This window comes from Eucyclogobius newberryi, unplaced genomic scaffold (genome assembly GCF_026437365.1).
Source record: "Eucyclogobius newberryi isolate DKJ021-1_F unplaced genomic scaffold, fEucNew1.0.hap1 SCAF_2, whole genome shotgun sequence".
NCBI lineage: Eukaryota > Metazoa > Chordata > Actinopteri > Gobiiformes > Gobiidae > Eucyclogobius > Eucyclogobius newberryi.
The window spans coordinates 21169251-21188024 of record NW_027315834.1 but is presented as its reverse complement, the minus strand read 5'-3'; the positions used below and the strand labels follow the sequence as shown (position 1 = coordinate 21188024).

Here is an 18774-nt window from a genome sequence, read left to right as displayed (position 1 = left end):
ATTTACATGAGTTGTATTAACCTCTTTACAGTTTGCCTAAGAAGTTCTTACTGAAGTAATTATCCCACATTCCTGCTGATAGCAAAATAACCCCAAAAATTGGAAACAAACAGCACATCTAACTAAGAGGTTAAAAAACAAATGTTACAGCTGCCACTTTCTATGAGGAAAAAAAAAACAAACGACTAGTGTGGTTTAATAAACAAGGTTAAAAATAAGATCTTCACATCATGACATGTTATGAAGACAATCTCTTCAGGTGCAATCTTTATAGACTCCAATAAAATGAGTAAAAAATTGTGTATGTTTTCACTTGAGTTAAAATGTATTTGCCTGTAAATGGTTCTTGTTGTGGGTGTAGAAGTAGGAAGTTGCCTCAGCAGTTCACAGCGTTCATATTAGTGACCACATTATTTTTCTGTAGTTCATACGGATGTAGAGTTCACCCAAACAGGTCCTTACCAAGGAGCTGAGAACAAGAGGAAATGGATAAAGTTGCAGTGTTTGTAGTCATTTTTGGTTTGTGTTTTGAAAGATCACTTCAGGACAAAGGTAAGTGAGTGATCACATTGCATTCACATTTTTCACTTTTTCACTAAACATATTCTGTGTTTTATGATATTAAATATGCAAAGACTTTGATTTGTATTATCACATTTTAAACATTTGATAATAAACTATACAACACTATCAATATATAAAGGCTCATTATTTTCATTGCAGTGCAGAAGAAGAACTTTGACAGCCTCATGACCTTTCTGGGACAGCCAGTGGTTCCGACTGGGTTCTCTTCGGGTCTGAACAGGACCAAACCTCCGGCCCTCCTGCTGAACAGTAACAAGACTGCCTCTTACCTTCAAGGCCCTATAAGCACCATTCTCATCCCAGTCCTGTACATCCTAATCTTGGCTGTGGGGGTCCCTGCTAACCTGTTCACCCTTTGTTCCCTTGTCTCCAAAGTGCGTAAAGTGTCCTGTGCCATCCTCTACTTCAGCCTGGCTCTGTCTGACCTGCTTCTGCTGCTGTCGTTGGTATTCAAAGCCCATTATCATCTCCAGGGGAACCAATGGCCATTCGGAGAAACTGCCTGTCGAGTGGTCTCTGCCTGTTTCTATGGTAACCTGTACTGCTCAGCTCAGACGCTGGCCGCCATCAGTGTGAAGCACTATCTGGCTTTGGTCCACCCGTTCACGCACAGGAGCTTACCCAAGAGGAAGTGCACCACGTGGGTGATGGTGGTCCTGTGGATGGTCTTCGGGGCTGGTTTGGTCCCAGAGCTCCTAGTTCGTCAGAGCTACTGGATCCAAGAATTAGACATCATCACCTGCCATGACATCTTACCATTAATGTCTAATTCTCACAAGTATCTGTTGTACTACAACCTGGTTTTGACTGTCTTTGGCCTCCTCGTTCCTCTGGTGGTATCCGTCCTGTGTTATGTGCGTATCCTGGTTGAGCTGAACCAGTCCCACAGTGAGTTGGGCTTCTACATACGCAGCAGCTCCTTTGTCTTCTTCATCTTTCTAGTCTGTTTCACTCCAGCTGGAGTCCTGCACTTGGTCCACTATGTGCAGTTGTTTGCAAATGGAACAGAGGGTTTGTACATGTATTTTAATGTGGCTGTATGTTTGTGCTGTCTTCATGCAGCAATGGTCCCTTTCCTGTTTATGCTCATGTCCCGCTCTACAGGCTCCAAACCCTACTTCAGAACCTTCATGAGAAAAAGCCTCAGCATATAAGTCTAATACATAAATAGTGCATCCGGAATGTATATATGCACATCACCACAGATGGACTGTAATAGAGGACTAACAGAGAAAACAAAGTTTATTTTAAAAAGAATGTATATATATGTGTGTGTGGCCAATTTACCTCAGACATTCTTGTAGGGTAAAAGTAATAATAGTCATTGGTCGAAGTATATTCAGTTTTTTGTGTACATTTCCCTTTTTATTTTCTGTATTCAACATCATACATGTGTGTGAAAACTGGACAAAACATTCAAATGGATTTTTTTTATTAAATGTTTTCATATCTGATGAATTTGCTGCAATCATTCAAATAATTCATAGTAAAATATCCTTTATCAACATCTGTCCTTACACTTGTGAGCAGAGGCAATCAAATGTACTGGCTTCAAATGTATTTGTATTAGTCAATGTCCTCACAGGAGATTTGATTACTTCCAATGTTTTGTATCTTTCCAGTGACATGCTCTTTCAATATGACTCAGCATAAGCACCAAATGATCTGACAACATTTGAAAATGGTACATTCACCTTTGACCTTTTAAAGGAGAAACAGTGACAACACCAAAATGTTGCGGAGGGCACAAAACAGACACACTGACAAACATGCAGGGATTTGTGCAGAAACAGTCTGGCTGCGCAAAAAGAAGGAATGGTGCAGTTCAGAAACAATACCATCAAAGAGAAAAATATCAGTATATAAGTACTCTATGGTACACCACTTAATTCAAAGCTGGCTAGAAAAAGTTACCGTGCTCCAATCCTTACTGGTTAGATGATAAGTTTAAAGGGACAGTTCAAGTGTTTATCTTCAAGTGCTGATGTCCGAGCTGCACATTTCCTAAACAAAGCTAAACATTTATAAAGCTACACCTCAGGAAGAAAATAGGTTATATATCTGGCCTTCAAAGAGAGGTGTAGTCCAGTAGGAAATGCACGTATTTGCTGATTAGCCAAAAGCTAAACATGTTGCAGCAGGCTGACACTGATTTTGCCCAAATATGAAGCTCAGATTTAAAAGCCCTGAAACTTATAAAACCCCCTTTAAAAAACAAAATACAGCATGACTTGAGTTTCACATCACATTGTCAACATATTCTTGATAGTAAGACTAACTTTGATGGTTGATGGTTTGTCCAAACACTCATAACACAATCACACATCCTGATGAAAAGAAAACACAACAAAGCAGCAAAGCTTCCAGCAAGTTTTGGAAGGATAAACGGGCTCAAAGACAGAGAGGCACAGCATCGAAGAAAGGCCTTAGAGTTTGAAGGGAGCGGCAGCAGCAGAGGGCACGAGAGAGGGCACGAGCAAATCAGCACAGAGGAAGACCAAGAGAGAGCAGCCAAAGATAAGCAAAGCCCTTGAGAACCACAGCACTAACACAAGACACAAGAGAGGAACAGGGGCAGAGCATCCACACAAGAGGATTCCATCTAAACTATTACAGTAAAAAGCACAGATTGTAAACTTTGTCAAAAATGTAGCTGCTTAAGTTGCCTGTTTTGCCCATTGGACTACAGTATAACTTTTTTATGTTTATGGCCTTGTTATTCTTGCAAAAAGCAACAAAAGGCTTGAATATTGTGAATAAATGTAGCCACTTTTGAAACAAAGGTTCTCTTTGTGAATTAGCACCTTCGGTTTCAGGCTTGGGCAAAGAAACTTTGAAAACATAATAAATTATGAAATGTGTACAAAAAAGTATAATATAAGTATTCAAATGTAATATGGTAGATTTAACCAGAACTCTGAAATAAGTACAATCCAAGCCTTTTGCAGCAGTGACATTTGATGTGTTTCAGGCAAATGAGCTGTTGTCTCTCACAGACTCATTGTTGTGATTATCACTCTTCCTTTGGAACTTAGTTTATCAGGTATTTACATACATAATTCATAAAATGAAATTGAGATGATGACATAAATAACATGAAGTGCAGGTTTAGCGCTGTAAACACCTGATGAACATCCAGCGCATGCTGCCTGTTTCACATGAGGACGTTGGAGCGAGTGTCTGGCAGCCGCAGTCCGATAAGACCTCCAACCACCAGCACTGAGGAGGCCAGCAGGATGGGGATCGCTTTGGTGATGCCGACCAGCGAGCCAAAGATCAGGTTACCGAGCACTGCTGCCAGCTTACACATGGCATTGCAGAAGCCAAAGCCGGTGCCCCTGTAAGCAAGAGCACAACCTTCAACACATTTTACACTCAAATAATGTCTTCATGAGCTTGTCAAGCTAGCTTACAGTTTATTTTTCTATCTCTTTCTTGCTTATAAAAGTGGCTTGAGATTAGTATGAGGATCAATTTACCTCCTGTCAGTGGGATAGAGCTCGGCGGTGATGACGTCCAGAGAGTTCCAGGCAGAGATGCTCAGACCGTTATAGAGGCACAACATGAAGATCATCATGGACTCACTGGTGCCGAACCATAGGAAGAAACAGCTTATGCCTGAGAGCACCATGGAGCCTCCTGCAGGACACAACCACTCACAGACATCACAGGAGGAACCACTGACTTCATTCATTCAAATACATCCAAATAACGGAAGTATCAAATAATATAGCCTTTTCCAAATGTCAAGATACAGAATATGTTATTTATCAAAGCTTTAATGTAGCTTTTATATATGTTACACATGATTGATAACAATTTAGGCTTTACTAAATTATAGAAATATAAGTTAAAATAAGGGATATAGTTTAAGGTACATTTACATGGATAAGACAATACCTAACATGCTGAGACGTCCTATTTTGTCCATGAGAAGAGCAGAAATTATGTTTCCAGGCAGTACCGCGAGTGTGCCCAAGAAGTTTACAAAATAGACCCAGTAGGCGCTGTAGTCGTCATCAAATGTCACCTGGCAGCCCGTCTTGTTATGATGGAATGAGGTGTTGATCACTCGTGACTTTATTAGCTTTGAGTCATCAATATCTACAACACAATAAGGCAAATAATACATGACATTGTCTCACATGAAGAATCCTGTTCCAAGGATTTGTATCAATATATAAACCATGATGGGAAAGAGATATTTTCTATTTTTAACGGCATTCTGTGCATTGTTATAAGCAGCACGTTTTGGCCCCATCAACAAAATTTTAAATGTATTTATATATATATATATATTTAAAGCATAAGCACACACCTTTATGACCTCTAATGTGGCTCATTTATGTAGACTACATTTCTCATTTAGCTAATCCGACCCCTACACTTCAAAGTTTTCCTGAGTGCTGATCAACCTGTTTCCACAAATCTTACAACCGTTTTATCTCTGCATATAAAAGGAGCATGGTGTGTGTTTAGACTGGCTTATTATTCATTAAATAGTCAGCAAGAGGAAAAGGTTTGCAAGAGGCAGTGGCTTGGCCGCATGCACTGTCAGTCTAAGCTCAGAGGAAGTAGTTAAGTTTAGAAGCGTAAAAACAAAGCAATAAGTGCTCTAAAGTCATATTTCTCTGCAGGACGCAGCAGCAGTGACTTTAAAAGCCAAGTTAAGTGTTTGAGGAAGACATAGCCTGAGAGAGGGTTATGGGTCAGCCTTTGGAGAATTAATTGGGTTTTAAAAGCTGAAACAAATTGTCTGTGTGAAGAAGTGTGGACGCTGGTGTGCACAGGAAGGACAGAGGGACCTGTGTTATAGAAGAACGAGTCGACAAAGGTGCAGTTCTTGAAGAAAGAACCCACTGAAGACACATCTTCAAAGTAACAGTTGAGAAAAGATGAGTCAACGAAAGTGACAGCTTTGAACTTCATAGCAATGAACCTGACAAAAAGGAGAAAAATAGTCAGACACATAATTAGGTAAATCAGGAAATGCTCAACACATCTGCATTAAACCTCTAATATGACGATAAACATTTGAATCTTTGAATATTGGATATTCTACAAATAATAAGGTCTACATAAATATACAAACGTGTGATCAAATATTCCTGACCAAATTTGCCTTTTGAAAAATTTGAATTGTGTTTACTACACATTGAATCTAAAGCAATATTTTCTTTCCATAAAATGCACTTGGATGAGCTCAGAGCAAACAGGATGTGACTCTCCTCTGTGCAGTGAGGCTCATGACAAAATTGCATGTGGCTGCGTTTTAGACTGATTCGGAAAATGTTTATTCCCTTTGCTAATGAACAAAATTCACAAACATAAGAAGTTGCTTTGGTGATTCGGTGCAACATGTAACATTGCACGGTATGTGATAGCAATGAGAGCGAGATAAGTGTTTTCATTTCCTGTTCAGACGCAGATAAAGGAGAAAGCAGATGTGTGGTTTGCAGGAATGATAAATTGCAGTGTCATCCTCCAATGGGACCACTTTCGACACAGTACAATTTTACCTGTCGTTTAGGAAGAGTCCATTCCTGTGGATTTGATTCTCAAGGGTGAAGTTGAATGTGAAGTCTTCGATGCGTTCGTTGTTGTGGATCTTGACTCTGGAGGCGTACTCATCTGCTTGGAGGTGTTTGATAACATCAGGGAACCACACAGACAGCCCATAATATCTGTACACCACAGAAATGTGCATCAGCAACTTATATTATGAACAAAGTCGACTCTGAGCGGAAGGTTAGGATATATATATATATATATATATATATATATATATATATATATATGTTTCTTTCCTGTTTTTAGAACATTTTAGTTTAGTTTTAGATCACTATTTAGCATTTTGTAACAGATCCATGACTTCCAGCACAACATTGCAAAACGGAGAAGTTCTGCATCTTCATAGTGGCATTTCATAGTAACCAGCAGCAGATTTACATGTTTTACTAATTTTAATAAATTAATAAACTTTTAAAAAACTGTATACCTATTACCTAGGATCTGAAGTAAAGTAAATTGTATTTGAAAACAGACATTTTCTGGGGTCTCAAAGCCTGCATACCAAAAAATTACATATGTGACTCTTCCCGTCCAGTTTGTGATCAATAGAAATAAACTTGACGTGAGCGGTCCAGTAATAAATACTCTGAGGAAATAGGCAATCTGTGCTCAGACAGATTAGAAGTGAGCAAGTTTGAGGAAATCTATGTTTTGTCCGGGTTAATAGGGGTGCACGGTGGCAAAGGCGGTTAGCAGACCAGACCAACATCACATGATCTCTCTGGGTGGAGTCTGCATGTTCTCCCCGTGTTACCGTGGGTTCTCTCCAGGTTCTCCGGTTGGTGACTCTAAATTGGCCCTAGTGAATGAATGTGAGAGTGAACTGTCTGTAATGTCTATGTCTCTGTGTTAGCCCTGCGACAAGTTGGCCACTGTCCAGGGTGTACCGTGCACCCCTATTAACCCGGACTAAGGCCCGAAGTCACTGGGATAGGCTCCAGCCACCCGCAACCCCGAAAGGGAACAAGCGGTAGAAAATGGATGGACACGTCCGTACGGACACTTTAATGAGAATTACACGTTTTATAAATGAGCCCCTGAGCACTCAAGCCTCAAGCGTAGGACAAAACAGGATTACTGAGACATGCATGAATCTATCACAGTCTGAGTAATCTAATAATGAGTGAAAACTATTATTACAAGGTTAAAAGCTCATACAAGCTTTGTTGGCCCATAAGGGAGTGTCTACAGAGCCGCGGCGTGCGGCCCAAACTGCTGCGCTATTTTGTGCCGTGGCTCCTGAAACTGCTACGCTATTTGACCGGGTTCGGGTTAAGGTTAGGGTTAGGGTTAGGGTTAGGGTTAGGGTTAAGGTTAGGGTTAGGGTTAGGGTTAGGGTTAGGGTTAAGGTTAGGGTTAGGGTTAGGGTTAGGGTTAGGGTTAAGGTTAGGGTTAGGGTTAAGGTTAGGCTTAGGGTTAGGGTTAGGGTTAAGGTTAAGGTTAGGGTTAGGGTTAGGGTTAAGGTTAGGCTTAGGGTTAGGGTTAGGGTTAAGGTTAAGGTTAGGGTTAGGGTTAGGGTTAGAGTTAAGGTTAGGGTTAGGGTTAAGGTTAGGCTTAGGGTTAGGGTTAGGGTTAAGGTTAAGGTTAGGGTTAGGGTTAGGGTTAAGGTTAGGCTTAGGGTTAGGGTTAGGGTTAAGGTTAAGGTTAGGGTTAGGGTTAGGGTTAGGGTTAGAGTTAAGGTTAGGGTTAGGGTTAGGGTTAGGGTTAGGGTTAAGGTTAAGGTTAAGGTTAAGGTTAGGGTTAAGGGTTAGGGTTAGGGTTAGGCATGAGACTATATGGCCGTGCCGCGGCTCCTGAAACTACTGGGCTATTTTACCGCGCCGCGGCTCTGCAGCCACGGCCTTTACATAATATGTCCTTTTAAAAAATGGAATGGAAATACATATAATTATTTATTGGTTAGACTAAGGTGAAATACACATTACCTCATTTGCACTTGGCAGATACAGAAGTTTGTCAAATTGTATTTTGATCAACAAAACATTTTTCTTTTTCTGTTCCTTCTTGAGTACAATCCTTCAGCCTCTATCACTCGAGTCAATATTTTGTCAAATCTTACCCAAACGACAAGGTGAACCACACTGCGGCCAATTTGATGGTGTTTTCTTTGACTGGAGAGTTAAAGCATTTCAGAAATGTCACACAGATCTGGAAGGAAAACATATAATAATTGTGTTTCTTTTATTTATATGTTAGGGATGAATATAATGTATAAGTTTACCCCTTTGAGCTCTGTCCGGATCTTGAGCAGGACTTTTAGCACAGAGTTTGCTGACTCATTCTGCATCTCCACTAGCTCATCCAGCTGTTTGGGGATTTTGATGCGATTTACCTGCAGGGGGAGACACTGCACTCTTATCTGCTCTTGGTGCTCTGTAATAAAACAGCAGACTCCTGCTTACAGTGAAGACTCTCTCAGGCTCACCACGTGCACGCATGTTGGTGTCATGGATGAGTTTGAGCACCATCCACGCCTCGTCATGCTTTCCCACCTGAAAACAGCACAGAGAAAGTAAGATGCAACTTCAGTTCAGTCAAATGCAGCTTTGACTCTAACTAGATCTAACTAAGTGCAATAATCAACGGCAATTTTATAGTGGGATCAAATGCAAACAAAGTACACAATGCTACTATGTTTAAACGAATACAATGAAATATAAAAAAATCCAAGGACTATTTTGTGATTAGAGAGATATGAAGAATAGCGTTAAAGCCAAACAATATGTAACTTCCCATTCAGGGTGCAAAACTACCTTATATTGGCCACAAAACCAACATAAAAACTAAAAAACACAAATTAATAAATAATGATAAGAATGACTTTTTGGCATTTGGAAGTCTTTAAATGATCCTACTGTGCTGTAAATATTCTTTGTCCGCATTAGTGTTTCCATTTAAAGCCATGATGTTGCAGTCTGCAGTGTTTTTAGTACCTCCAGGTAGAAGCGGGGGCTCTCAGGCATAAAAGTAAGAGCTACAACAGCAGAGACACACGGCAGAGCACAGACCACCACGAACACTCTCCAGCTGTGGAACTGGTAAGCCGAGCCCATACTGAAGCTCCAGCCTGCACAGACCAGAACACACAGTGTGAAGTGTGAGGGCCATTATAGGCACTGGGCATTTGATTGTGAACAGGATATTGGTTAGTTTAGTTGATATTTAACTTGATGATATAATTACATATTACCTGTAAATGTTAAATTATATTTAGTCGTTTATTAAGATTATTCTGCATGTCACAATAAATTATTTTGGGAGTTTAGCGCAACATTAGTTATTTTTGTAATTCCCAAAATCACAAAGCAGTTGCCTTGAAGGACGACAGTGAAATATAGAAGCAGATTAAACAAGATTCACCAGAAATTAGCCAATGGATAACTGTCCCAGCACCCCCTGTCCTAAGACCCTCCTTTTCAGTGAGGAAAAACTATAGAATAGAAAACCTCGGTGAGAACTACAGTGAAGGTAAGATCCTACTCCCATGGACGGAACAAAACAGCAGTCGATAAGGAAAGACAATCTTTTGATGATGAACTCAAATCTTTTAACAGCTTAATGTTCAGCATAAGAGAGGTCATCCTGCTCTGGCCAGTACAACCTGGTTAGAGGATTATAGATTTAATGGACTAGGGACGAGGGAATGACTCTGATACTCAAGAGATTTATGACCCAACCTCAGGCATTCCTAAGACACATAAATACAAAATAATGATGTGTCCAGCTCCTCCATTCTGCGCACATACCTAATGGAGGGGAGAGATCTACATGAAAAGATATAGGACTAACTGGTTTTAGGAAATCTGCAGAGTGGTATACAGTTTTATTTATAATTACATTACACTCTGAAATTATACTAAAAAGAGTCATTCAGCGCTCTAGCCTTGGTCCACCTGTCAATGCAAAGAGCACTGCGGCGTAACCTATTACTACCCACACTCCACTGCGCTTGGAACACAATACGTGTTAAAGCAGTGGCATCTCATCAATTGAACTCAATTACGACATCGGCTGTTTCTGACTTTGACTCACACAAATAGCTAGTGGTGACACACATAAAGCTTGAAATGATAAAAAAAAAAAAAAAATTCAATTGTTTATCAATATACCGTACTATTCATTGTTTATTATACAGTAATTAACAGTATTTCTATCTTTTGTGTTAATAATTTTGTTATTCAAAGCTTAGTTTAAGGCATTTCCCTATTAGAAACACTTTTTCTTTTTTCTTTTTTCCTTTGCTTGTTCTCTTCTCAGCTCATCTACTCCTCTTCTCCTTCTGATAACACCTTGCAACATGATTGTTCATGACTAAGTCAAGTGGCTACAGGCTAAGAGGAAACTTGATTACACCTGGTCCACACAGACCTTAATCTTCCATTTTGTTTATATTAATGAGCAGTAATAGTGGTATTAATGCTAATATTGTTATACTACAACAGGGCATCTTCAATAAGCATCTTTAATGTATTGTTAATTATATTTGTTGTACAAAACCTCATCACTATAACAAAACAAATTCTATTCAATTGCAGTAATATGAATTTGACTGATTTCCATATGCTATAAATAGTTTGGCATTTGCTTTGAGTTTTTCTATGCGGCAGCAGTGAGTTGTGAGAGCCCCTGCCTACACTGCCACCTGCTTTGTGTTTCTTTTTGTGTTAGGAGCTCTTCATAATGAAAATAAAACCTTCATTTTGAGCAGGTGTAATCCCTCATTCGTCCTGGAGAGTTCCATTGTAGAAAAAGATTGAGCCATAGTCATCTGGACTCTGTTTTTTTTTTTTTGAAAAACAGACTGAATCTTTTTCTACAACAAACCTATGAGAGTTAAAACTGGACAAAATATTCCTTAGTTGCTTAGTGGGATATGATGATGTTATGATATGATACAAAAGACTCAAAAGATTATTCAATTCTACCACATTTGAGATGTTCCTATTTCATGATATCCGTGTTTGCTTCTGAAGCCATCACCTCTCACTCTCTTTAAATACACTTTCCAATAAGATGTGTTACACACTCCTTTTTTTGTATCCAAGCCTGCAAGTTGATGGACAAACATAGTATTGCATAATATTGTCTGGGTCAAACACTCACCATAGTGTGGGATAATGGCCCATGCCATGGCAGAAGCATAGATTCCCCCGATCATCCAGAACATACATAACCAGCTCAGATGTTCCCCTCGTTTTTCTCGAGCCAACACCTCCGCAAAGAAGGAGAACACTATGGGCACAGCTCCTCCAATCCTACAAATGTGTCACAATTGTATTATTGTATGTGTCTCTAATACAACTTTGTCTTGTTACTAACATCAAGTGTATACAGTATGTACAGCAAATATGTATCGGTATTGTTCATCACAGAAGTTTAATCTAAATAAGTGGGAAATTCTTTCCTTAGGCCGGGGGGAAAATCCTTTTACACAAAGTGAGACAAACATAGGATTTAATTCTTAATTTGTATATGAAAAATGCATAACACATTTTCAGTTCAAAGTTCAATAGAATTCTTTCCTGTGAAATTATACGTCTCTGAATTGAAAGGATTATGTCATTTATATTTATTATTTATAAAGAAATTGTCAAAGTATAAACAAAATGATGAAACTTCAGGGTTACACACATGCTTTTTACATTAGAAGCTATTGAAGCTGGAGAGAGAAAGGTTAGTTATAAACTGTTCATTTAATGACAAAAGATGAAGGAATTTGAAACTGGAACTGTTGTTGCGATGCTAACAGTTTCACACTACCAACAGTTCACAGTTCAATACTTGACACTCAATACAGATTTTGAAGCCACACTAATACATTTTCAACAATAGAATGTAATTTTCAACATAAATTAAGTGTACTTTCTTACCATGTGGTCTTATACTTTGTCAAGTTCAGGAAAGGTAAAATGTTGTCCTACTTATGTAACTTGTATCGATTCTTGTTCAAATTAGTATCTAGTTTCAATGCTCGTTTTAGTATAAATTAATACTTTAACAACCCTACATTGAAAGTCACCATTTGTTAACACGCACAATCTCAGCAATGACGGTATTTAATGGCCATATTAGGATCTTACCATCACTCTGACTTGAGAGTGACCTCCACATGACCCAGCTCGAGCATTTACAAACTGATGTGGGGTGCGCCATCATTGCAGTGCCACAATGCTTTTACAACCCTGTATTTACAACCGCAGGTAAAAGCAGAGAGAGGAAGAGAGGAGCTCACCCGAATCCAGACACCATACGGCAAAAGAGGAACATGTTGTATCCCTGGACAAAGGAAGACAAGAAGGCAAAGAAGCCATTGACAGACAAAGATATGAGGAGGATCTGTCTGCGGCCCACTTTGTCTGACAGGCCTCCCCAGAAGAAGGCCCCCACCATCATTCCCAAATAAACGATGCTACCTGCAGAGGACACAACACAGGGAGAAAATAATCAGTATAGAAGCAGTAACTGAATGAATAAAACAATCAAACCGTGCATTCATTTTTTTTTTTTAGATCTGCCTACGTCTCAGAAACTGTGATCTTTCTGTGCTCTTTGCTTCACACAGAAAGTCAAAGCACGTTCTCTTAAAACGAAGCAAAGATAGAAGGGTGGTGAGGAGGGCTAGAGGTTTGTCAGGTCAGTAAATAATCCCCGCTGTTCTGTACTGCTAATAAAAATGCTAATGCAGCTGTGGAGATGGGACCATTTGACACGAGAAAGAAAGGGAGACTTTCTCTTTTATGGCAGTGGTTGTGGTGATGGGCTGATAGGCTGGAGGAGGAGGTGGGCCTTATCAAGCTACACAGACATGACGCTTAGACCTATAGCCATAAGTGACAGCCATGGATATCTGCACACTTGGCCGCCAAAGCTGTGAGCAAGCGAGAATCACGTTAAATATCTAAAGAGTGGAATAGTGAGGGAATGTGGCTGTTGACATAATGTTATCTAAGAACAATATTCCCACCCTACAAATGTACATGATGCCAAAGTGAGGGGTGCAGTAGTCATCTGGAGCATAACTGAAGTACTAAGTAGACTACATGTCTTTATACAACTTTATTACGCTGTGGAATATTCACGATTTCTGTTGGATGTGATAGACAGCCGGATAAGGACTGACAAGTCTTCTGCCCAAGCAACGGATGGAGCCACTAAACTTTGCTTTCTGAGGTAAAAGTAGTTTTATATTTTGCTCTGAATGGTACGAGAACATTCTAGAGGAGGTGTCTTCCGCATTTGAGAGACACATGCTACAGATGGAGCTCAACAGTGGTTTTAACTGTGTTTTTGGACTCAATATCAAACATTTGCTTAGCTTCTGACGTACCTTTTTTTCAAACCCTTAAGACAAAAATGGATGGGAAATGTATGGACTTTGAACTGGGTGGGACCAAGCAAACACATCAAAGGCGTGTATGTTCAAATATATTCATTAATTCAATATGCTTTTTATAGGTGAGTTCTGACAATTCACATAAATTATTATAACTGGAGATTCTTTTAGGCTATGTTTTCTTATTCCTGTGCCAGTGGAATCATTACCATAGGCAGTTCTGGATGAAAGCAAGTTAAAAATGTATGTGACGTGAACTGCTGGCGGCGTCATGCAAGAGCTGTAGAGCTTCTGAGAGAAGCTCTCAGAGGAGGGTCTGTGATAGACAGGTGAGCTCGACAAAGTGTGAGTCGAAACACAGCGTGAACAAGGCCGGAGGCTGAAGTGATACTTTAACAAAACCCCAATGATAATTTGAAATGGAGAGCCTCATAATTCATCATTTTCAAACCAAACTATAAAGGGGAATGGTACAGCATATGGAGGTAAGGAAATGTGAGAGCACTGGTCCTATTTCAAGAGGGAGGGACATAGCCAGTCTACCATGTCTGAACTGCAGAGAAACACAATGCTGCAGAGATTAGCCTCGTGTTCATGTTTTTAGATCAGTGAACACTGAAGCCTTTAAAAAGGCTATAAGAAGAGAATTACATCAGGGATCACAGAGAAGGCTGGCACATGAAGGGAGAAGTGTTACCAAGAAATATTAACTGCAGCAGTTTATTTTAGAAAGCAAGCTGTAAGTACAAAATATGATGACTTAAGTCTGCCAACAGTATTGTTTACCCATTCTTGTCACATTCTAGGTGTCAGTGGTATGGGAGTAATGATGACTCATTGTTTCTACTCCCACATCTCCCACAGTCATAAAATGGGTGAAGACATGTAGCATGTGGTCTGCGTCTAACCAGGTGAAACTGGTTTTCTCTGCTTTTATTCATATCCACATTATGCCCATGGCCTTTATTTTAGACCATTTTAACATGAGCGAGCGAGAGCGCTTTACTATGCTGAACATCCCTCCTACTCATGTATCATGTGGTGTCATAACAACCAATGCTCATATTGAACAAAAAAGATTTTTGCTTTTATAGCAAACCATGGCTCAAACTATCTTTAAACTTCTTAAATGGAAGTTTCCGATTGTCAGTATTCAAAATTTAGTATACATGAAAGTCTGAATGAGATAATGAATAAGTCCCCCCTAAATACCTCAGTGATCACAATTCTTACCTAGCCATCCTGCTCCTGAGTTAGGCACGCACATGTCTGTCTCTGCGCTGGGGAGGACGAAGCCCACCACAAACACTTCTACTCCATCAGACATGAGTGCCAGGCCCAGGACAAAGTATAGCTGCCACTGGAAGCGTCCGTGCCCACACTCCTGCAGGATGAGCTCATACTGCTGGGCCAGCTCCTCCTCATCCGCCTGCCTTTCATTTTCTAGATCTTTATGGCTTTTGAGGCTATCCGAGACTGGCTCCCCCAGTGCCACATGTCCATCCGGTTTCCCATTGCTGTAGCCAGGTACACCCTGGTACTCCCCTTCGTAGATTTCATCCTCATCATCATGGCCTTCAGTGGCATCACTGGACGCCCCATCATCATTGTCTCCATTCCCGCCATAATGCCCATCTTGCTGCTGGTAGTTATATTCCTCGCCATTGTTTTCGTTGTTGAAGCGGTTGTAGCTGCGCTGAGAGGAGTACTCCTCTGAGGCTCGGTCTACAGCCTTGTTTAAGTTTTTGGCCGCATGCCTCTTGGCCTCTTTGGCAATGTCCTTGGCACCTTTGACCAAGGAAGTCCTGTTTTCATCCATATTGGCACAAGTGTTTATAATTTATACACTATTAAACAAATCCTTTGAGGAATTGATCAGCTCTGTTTAAAAGCTTTATTTTAATGTTTGAAAATCAAAATCCAGTTTTCTGTAGAACACACAGTGCCATTACATAGCAGCAGTCTAAACTCTAGTGTATTGATCTTCACAGGAGTGTTGTTCTATCAGTGCTGAGCAGAAGACATCATCAATCTGGGGAGAAAGACACAGGATTAACATTTCTGAATGCTCAAATGTTCCAGAACTACACTCTCATAACCATACCAAATATTATACCTGAGCCCATAGATTAGTAAAGGTTTGTGTTAAGAAAAAAGTTGTTTCAACAGAAACTTACACCTCTTTTTTTTGCTTCATAGAAAACAAAGAGGTGTAAGTTTCAAACAACTTTTTTCTTCTACTTCAGGAGGGCCCGCCCAGTGGGCAGGGCTTACCACAGAACAGGATAAATATCTGAGTTCCCAGTCTAAATTTGCAGATTGACAATGACTCTTGGATGAGAGTCGAAACGAGTCCAGATGACTACAACTGAACCTTTTCAGTTTTTTATAAAAAACACTACATTACATCTCTGGAAGACACTGATACCATGTATGTCTCACAGATAAATTGTAATATTATTTTTGAAATGATTGACTGGTTGATTCTATTAAATGTGTTGTTTTTGCTGGAAGTCAGAGCTCTGGATTGTAGTCGCACATCATGGTATAAGTTAGAATATTGTTATACCAATGCAGATTTTAAGATGCTGAATACTAAATTTAGCTGATACTGCAGAGTAAATAAATGTATGTACCAGTAGTGACCCAGCTTGTTCAACCACTTTTTTCAAACAAGTTCTAATGTTGTTTTGACTGATTTATCTTTATAGACATTTTGCACTGCCAAAAAACCTGGCAGATTTTGTATTGTTCGAACATAAGCTCTATTAGAGCAGACACTCGGACACTTTCTCATCTCGTTTGGCTAACTTCCACATTGACCCAGACAGAGACAGTTTCAGCGCTGCAGCATCACAACAGATGACAGTATTTTCACATTGTTGCGTCAGTTTGTTAATAGATCTGGCCAAGTGTCACTTTGGATGCTTGAAGCTGCGTTGTGCAGGATCATTTACAGCTAAAACCGCAGCTATTGTGGTCTATTATGTGTTGGATTGTATAATTGCTGCAGTAAGGATTTAATATTGCACTTCTTGAGATATGCTATTTTTTATGTTCATGAAACCAGGTTGTGGTGGTGCAATAGGTGGACATGCCACAGCCAGGCAGACCTGCTTTACTAGTTTTGCGTTGAGTTTTCCATCAAATAGAAATTGGGCTGAGATAAGCTGGAAACACACAGGCTGGTTATATAATGTGAATCCTGCTGCAGTCATCTTCTGAGCCTAACAACCATTCAATAGTGTGAAGGCCTGAGGAACATTTACTGCTGGTCTGTCTTTAGATTATTATCTTGACTAAACATATATTATAAGCTTTTATCATATTTACAGATACGGTCACCTCCTGCTGGTGTCACGACTACATCTTCAGTCTGATGCTCTAAAACTTACAGAGTGCCCTCAGCACCGACCAGGGAAAAGAAGCATCAATCATTGTGCCGACTTCCACGCAAGTCTTGTCCCGTAGACGAGAATCAATCGACTATTTGAGGACGGATGGTTTTTCGCACGGCATTGAAACCTAACATTGCTCAGCTACACTCTGATCCACGTGTGCACGCGCAAAGGAAACACAGGGCGCAAGGCACCTTCTTGCGAGAATCACTCACTGCCTAATTCGGTGAAATTGAGAGGGATTAACAATTCAAGATACAAATCCCATTCTTATAAAAAATAGGTGACAGAGAGCACATGCCACAGTCGACTGGGTGTAAAAAAGAGTCAAGTGTGACAGCAAATAGGCTTCTGTCTCTTTACCCCAGTCCAATGAACTTTCAACGGTAAATAAAAGGCGTATATGCGTGTATTTATATGGTGTAGGCGCGGAGTAGTGTGCCAATCACAATTGCTCACATTATTTCACATCGGGCTGTGTTTTAGGATTTGATTTGGCTTTATTGGGCCAGATTATAGGCAATCATTCAGCGGGTGGTTTGCTCACCTTTTGAAAGTTGTCTAACTTTTGTGCTAATCACACACTTTCTGCAACAAATGCGTCAACATTAGCAACACTTACGGCATCACAGTAAAATCCTCATCACCTAACTCCATTTTGCATTTTAAATGATGCCACCTACGGGGTTATAGTTGATTGCATCTACAATAGCTGCAGTCAAATATTTTTGGGAAACACAAAGTAGCCTAAATGACTTGCCTCGTACAGCGGAGACGCATCTTCCGGAGCGTGCGTCAAAGCCCGTCTGTTCTACTCAGAGAGAGAAAGGATCCGCATCTTCTGCGATGCTCGGATGCTGCGCTGGCTCTGCTGCAGTCCTTGGGAGAGACGGGAGTCTGAGGAGGAGGAGGTGATGATGGGCAGGAGGGAGGGAGGGGGAGCCGGACTCAAAGCAGATTGAAAAGGAATCAATAAAAGCCTGCCTTCTCATAATAGTGAGTCTTTCCGTGTTGTGAACTGCTCCAAAATGCGTAGTGGCGAAAGCCTTGGCCAACAAACCACGTACAAAGAAATCTGCTAAACAAAGGAATGTCCAGCGCAGAAGTTTCAGCGACGCAAAGAGCGATCCTGAACCACTCGCTCCATGTGTTAGATTGATTCATTCACTGCGATTAAGATTTGACTTTCAAACATGTTCTAATGCTGCGCCTGGGATTGTGTTTTGTTATAAGCAGGTTTGTTTGAATTTGCTGCAAAGCCCATTCATCTCAAATTGCTCTGTTCTACCAGCTGATGTCATGAGGTGGTAATCTCCTCCGCTAAGTGTTCCCCTTGTTTATAAAGTTTAAAAGATGACTTATTATATATATATATGTCAGTCTCTATACCAAATTTGTCCAGGATTTGGTAGATGGTAAATCAGTCCATAGTAGACTACTAATAGAATCTTTTCTACCATATATTTTATCAGTAGGGGACTATACATTTAGTTTGATGACATGTATACGTCACAACATTATCAATTCTGAGTTCTCTTTAGAAAGCTTTTGTGTGACCTCAAGCTCAGGTTTGAGCAAGGCTTATTACATCTTTTAAAGCGGCCTGAGAGCTACTTGACCGGAAAATATATGTTCAAGCAAGCAACAGCATTGCTCAGAGAAATGCATTATTTGTTTCTACCACAAACAGCTTTATCTCTGGGAACAAAACACTGTATAATGCAGCTGTCACATTTGCAATGTATTGGCAGATCAAATACACAACCTTTTATTGAAGCCTAATTTTTTGACTTTTCTGTGTTATGGCTTCAAACCCCTGAGAAGGTAAATAACTGGCGTCAAACCTCCAACTACAAAAAATTGCCACAGTTCCATTTATTTGGTTCC

General features: G+C 40.1%; 2 protein-coding genes across 2 annotated transcripts; one reads left to right on the top strand and one right to left on the bottom strand.

Moving 5' to 3' along the window:
• Window positions 1-446: 446 nt before the first annotated feature.
• LOC140367145 (proteinase-activated receptor 3-like) lies at window positions 447-1739 on the top strand. Its single transcript, XM_072453494.1, has 2 exons — window positions 447-552; window positions 724-1739. The coding sequence occupies exons 1-2, from the start codon at window positions 486-488 to the stop codon at window positions 1737-1739; spliced, it is 1083 nt and encodes a 360-aa protein (XP_072309595.1). The 5' UTR covers window positions 447-485.
• A 1868-nt stretch (window positions 1740-3607) lies between these two features.
• On the bottom strand, window positions 3608-15517 carry LOC140367746 (synaptic vesicle glycoprotein 2C-like). Its single transcript, XM_072454376.1, has 12 exons — window positions 14723-15517; window positions 12389-12569; window positions 11260-11411; window positions 9090-9223; window positions 8559-8648; window positions 8378-8488; window positions 8216-8304; window positions 6105-6269; window positions 5391-5524; window positions 4486-4689; window positions 4065-4224; window positions 3608-3923 (listed from the first exon to the last, which is right to left on the bottom strand). Exons 1-12 carry the CDS (start codon window positions 15306-15308, stop codon window positions 3740-3742), a joined length of 2190 nt encoding a protein of 729 aa, XP_072310477.1. The 5' UTR covers window positions 15309-15517; the 3' UTR covers window positions 3608-3739.
• Window positions 15518-18774: the final 3257 nt, after the last annotated feature.

Excerpts from the sequence above, each read along its gene's own strand:
- LOC140367145 (XM_072453494.1), top strand. The coding sequence starts at position 486 with ATGGATAAAGTTGCAGTGTTTGTAGTCATTTTTGGTTTGTGTTTTGAA. Across the intron at positions 553-723 it reads AAGATCACTTCAGGACAAAG|TGCAGAAGAAGAACTTTGAC; the intron begins GTAAGTGAGTGA and ends TTTTCATTGCAG.
- LOC140367746 (XM_072454376.1), bottom strand. The coding sequence starts at position 15,308 with ATGGATGAAAACAGGACTTCCTTGGTCAAAGGTGCCAAGGACATTGCC. Across the intron at positions 8,489-8,558 it reads AGCCTGAGAGAGTCTTCACT|GTAAATCGCATCAAAATCCC; the intron begins GTAAGCAGGAGT and ends CTCCCCCTGCAG. Across the intron at positions 4,690-5,390 it reads CTCGTTCTTCTATAACACAG|ATATTGATGACTCAAAGCTA; the intron begins GTCCCTCTGTCC and ends ATTGTGTTGTAG.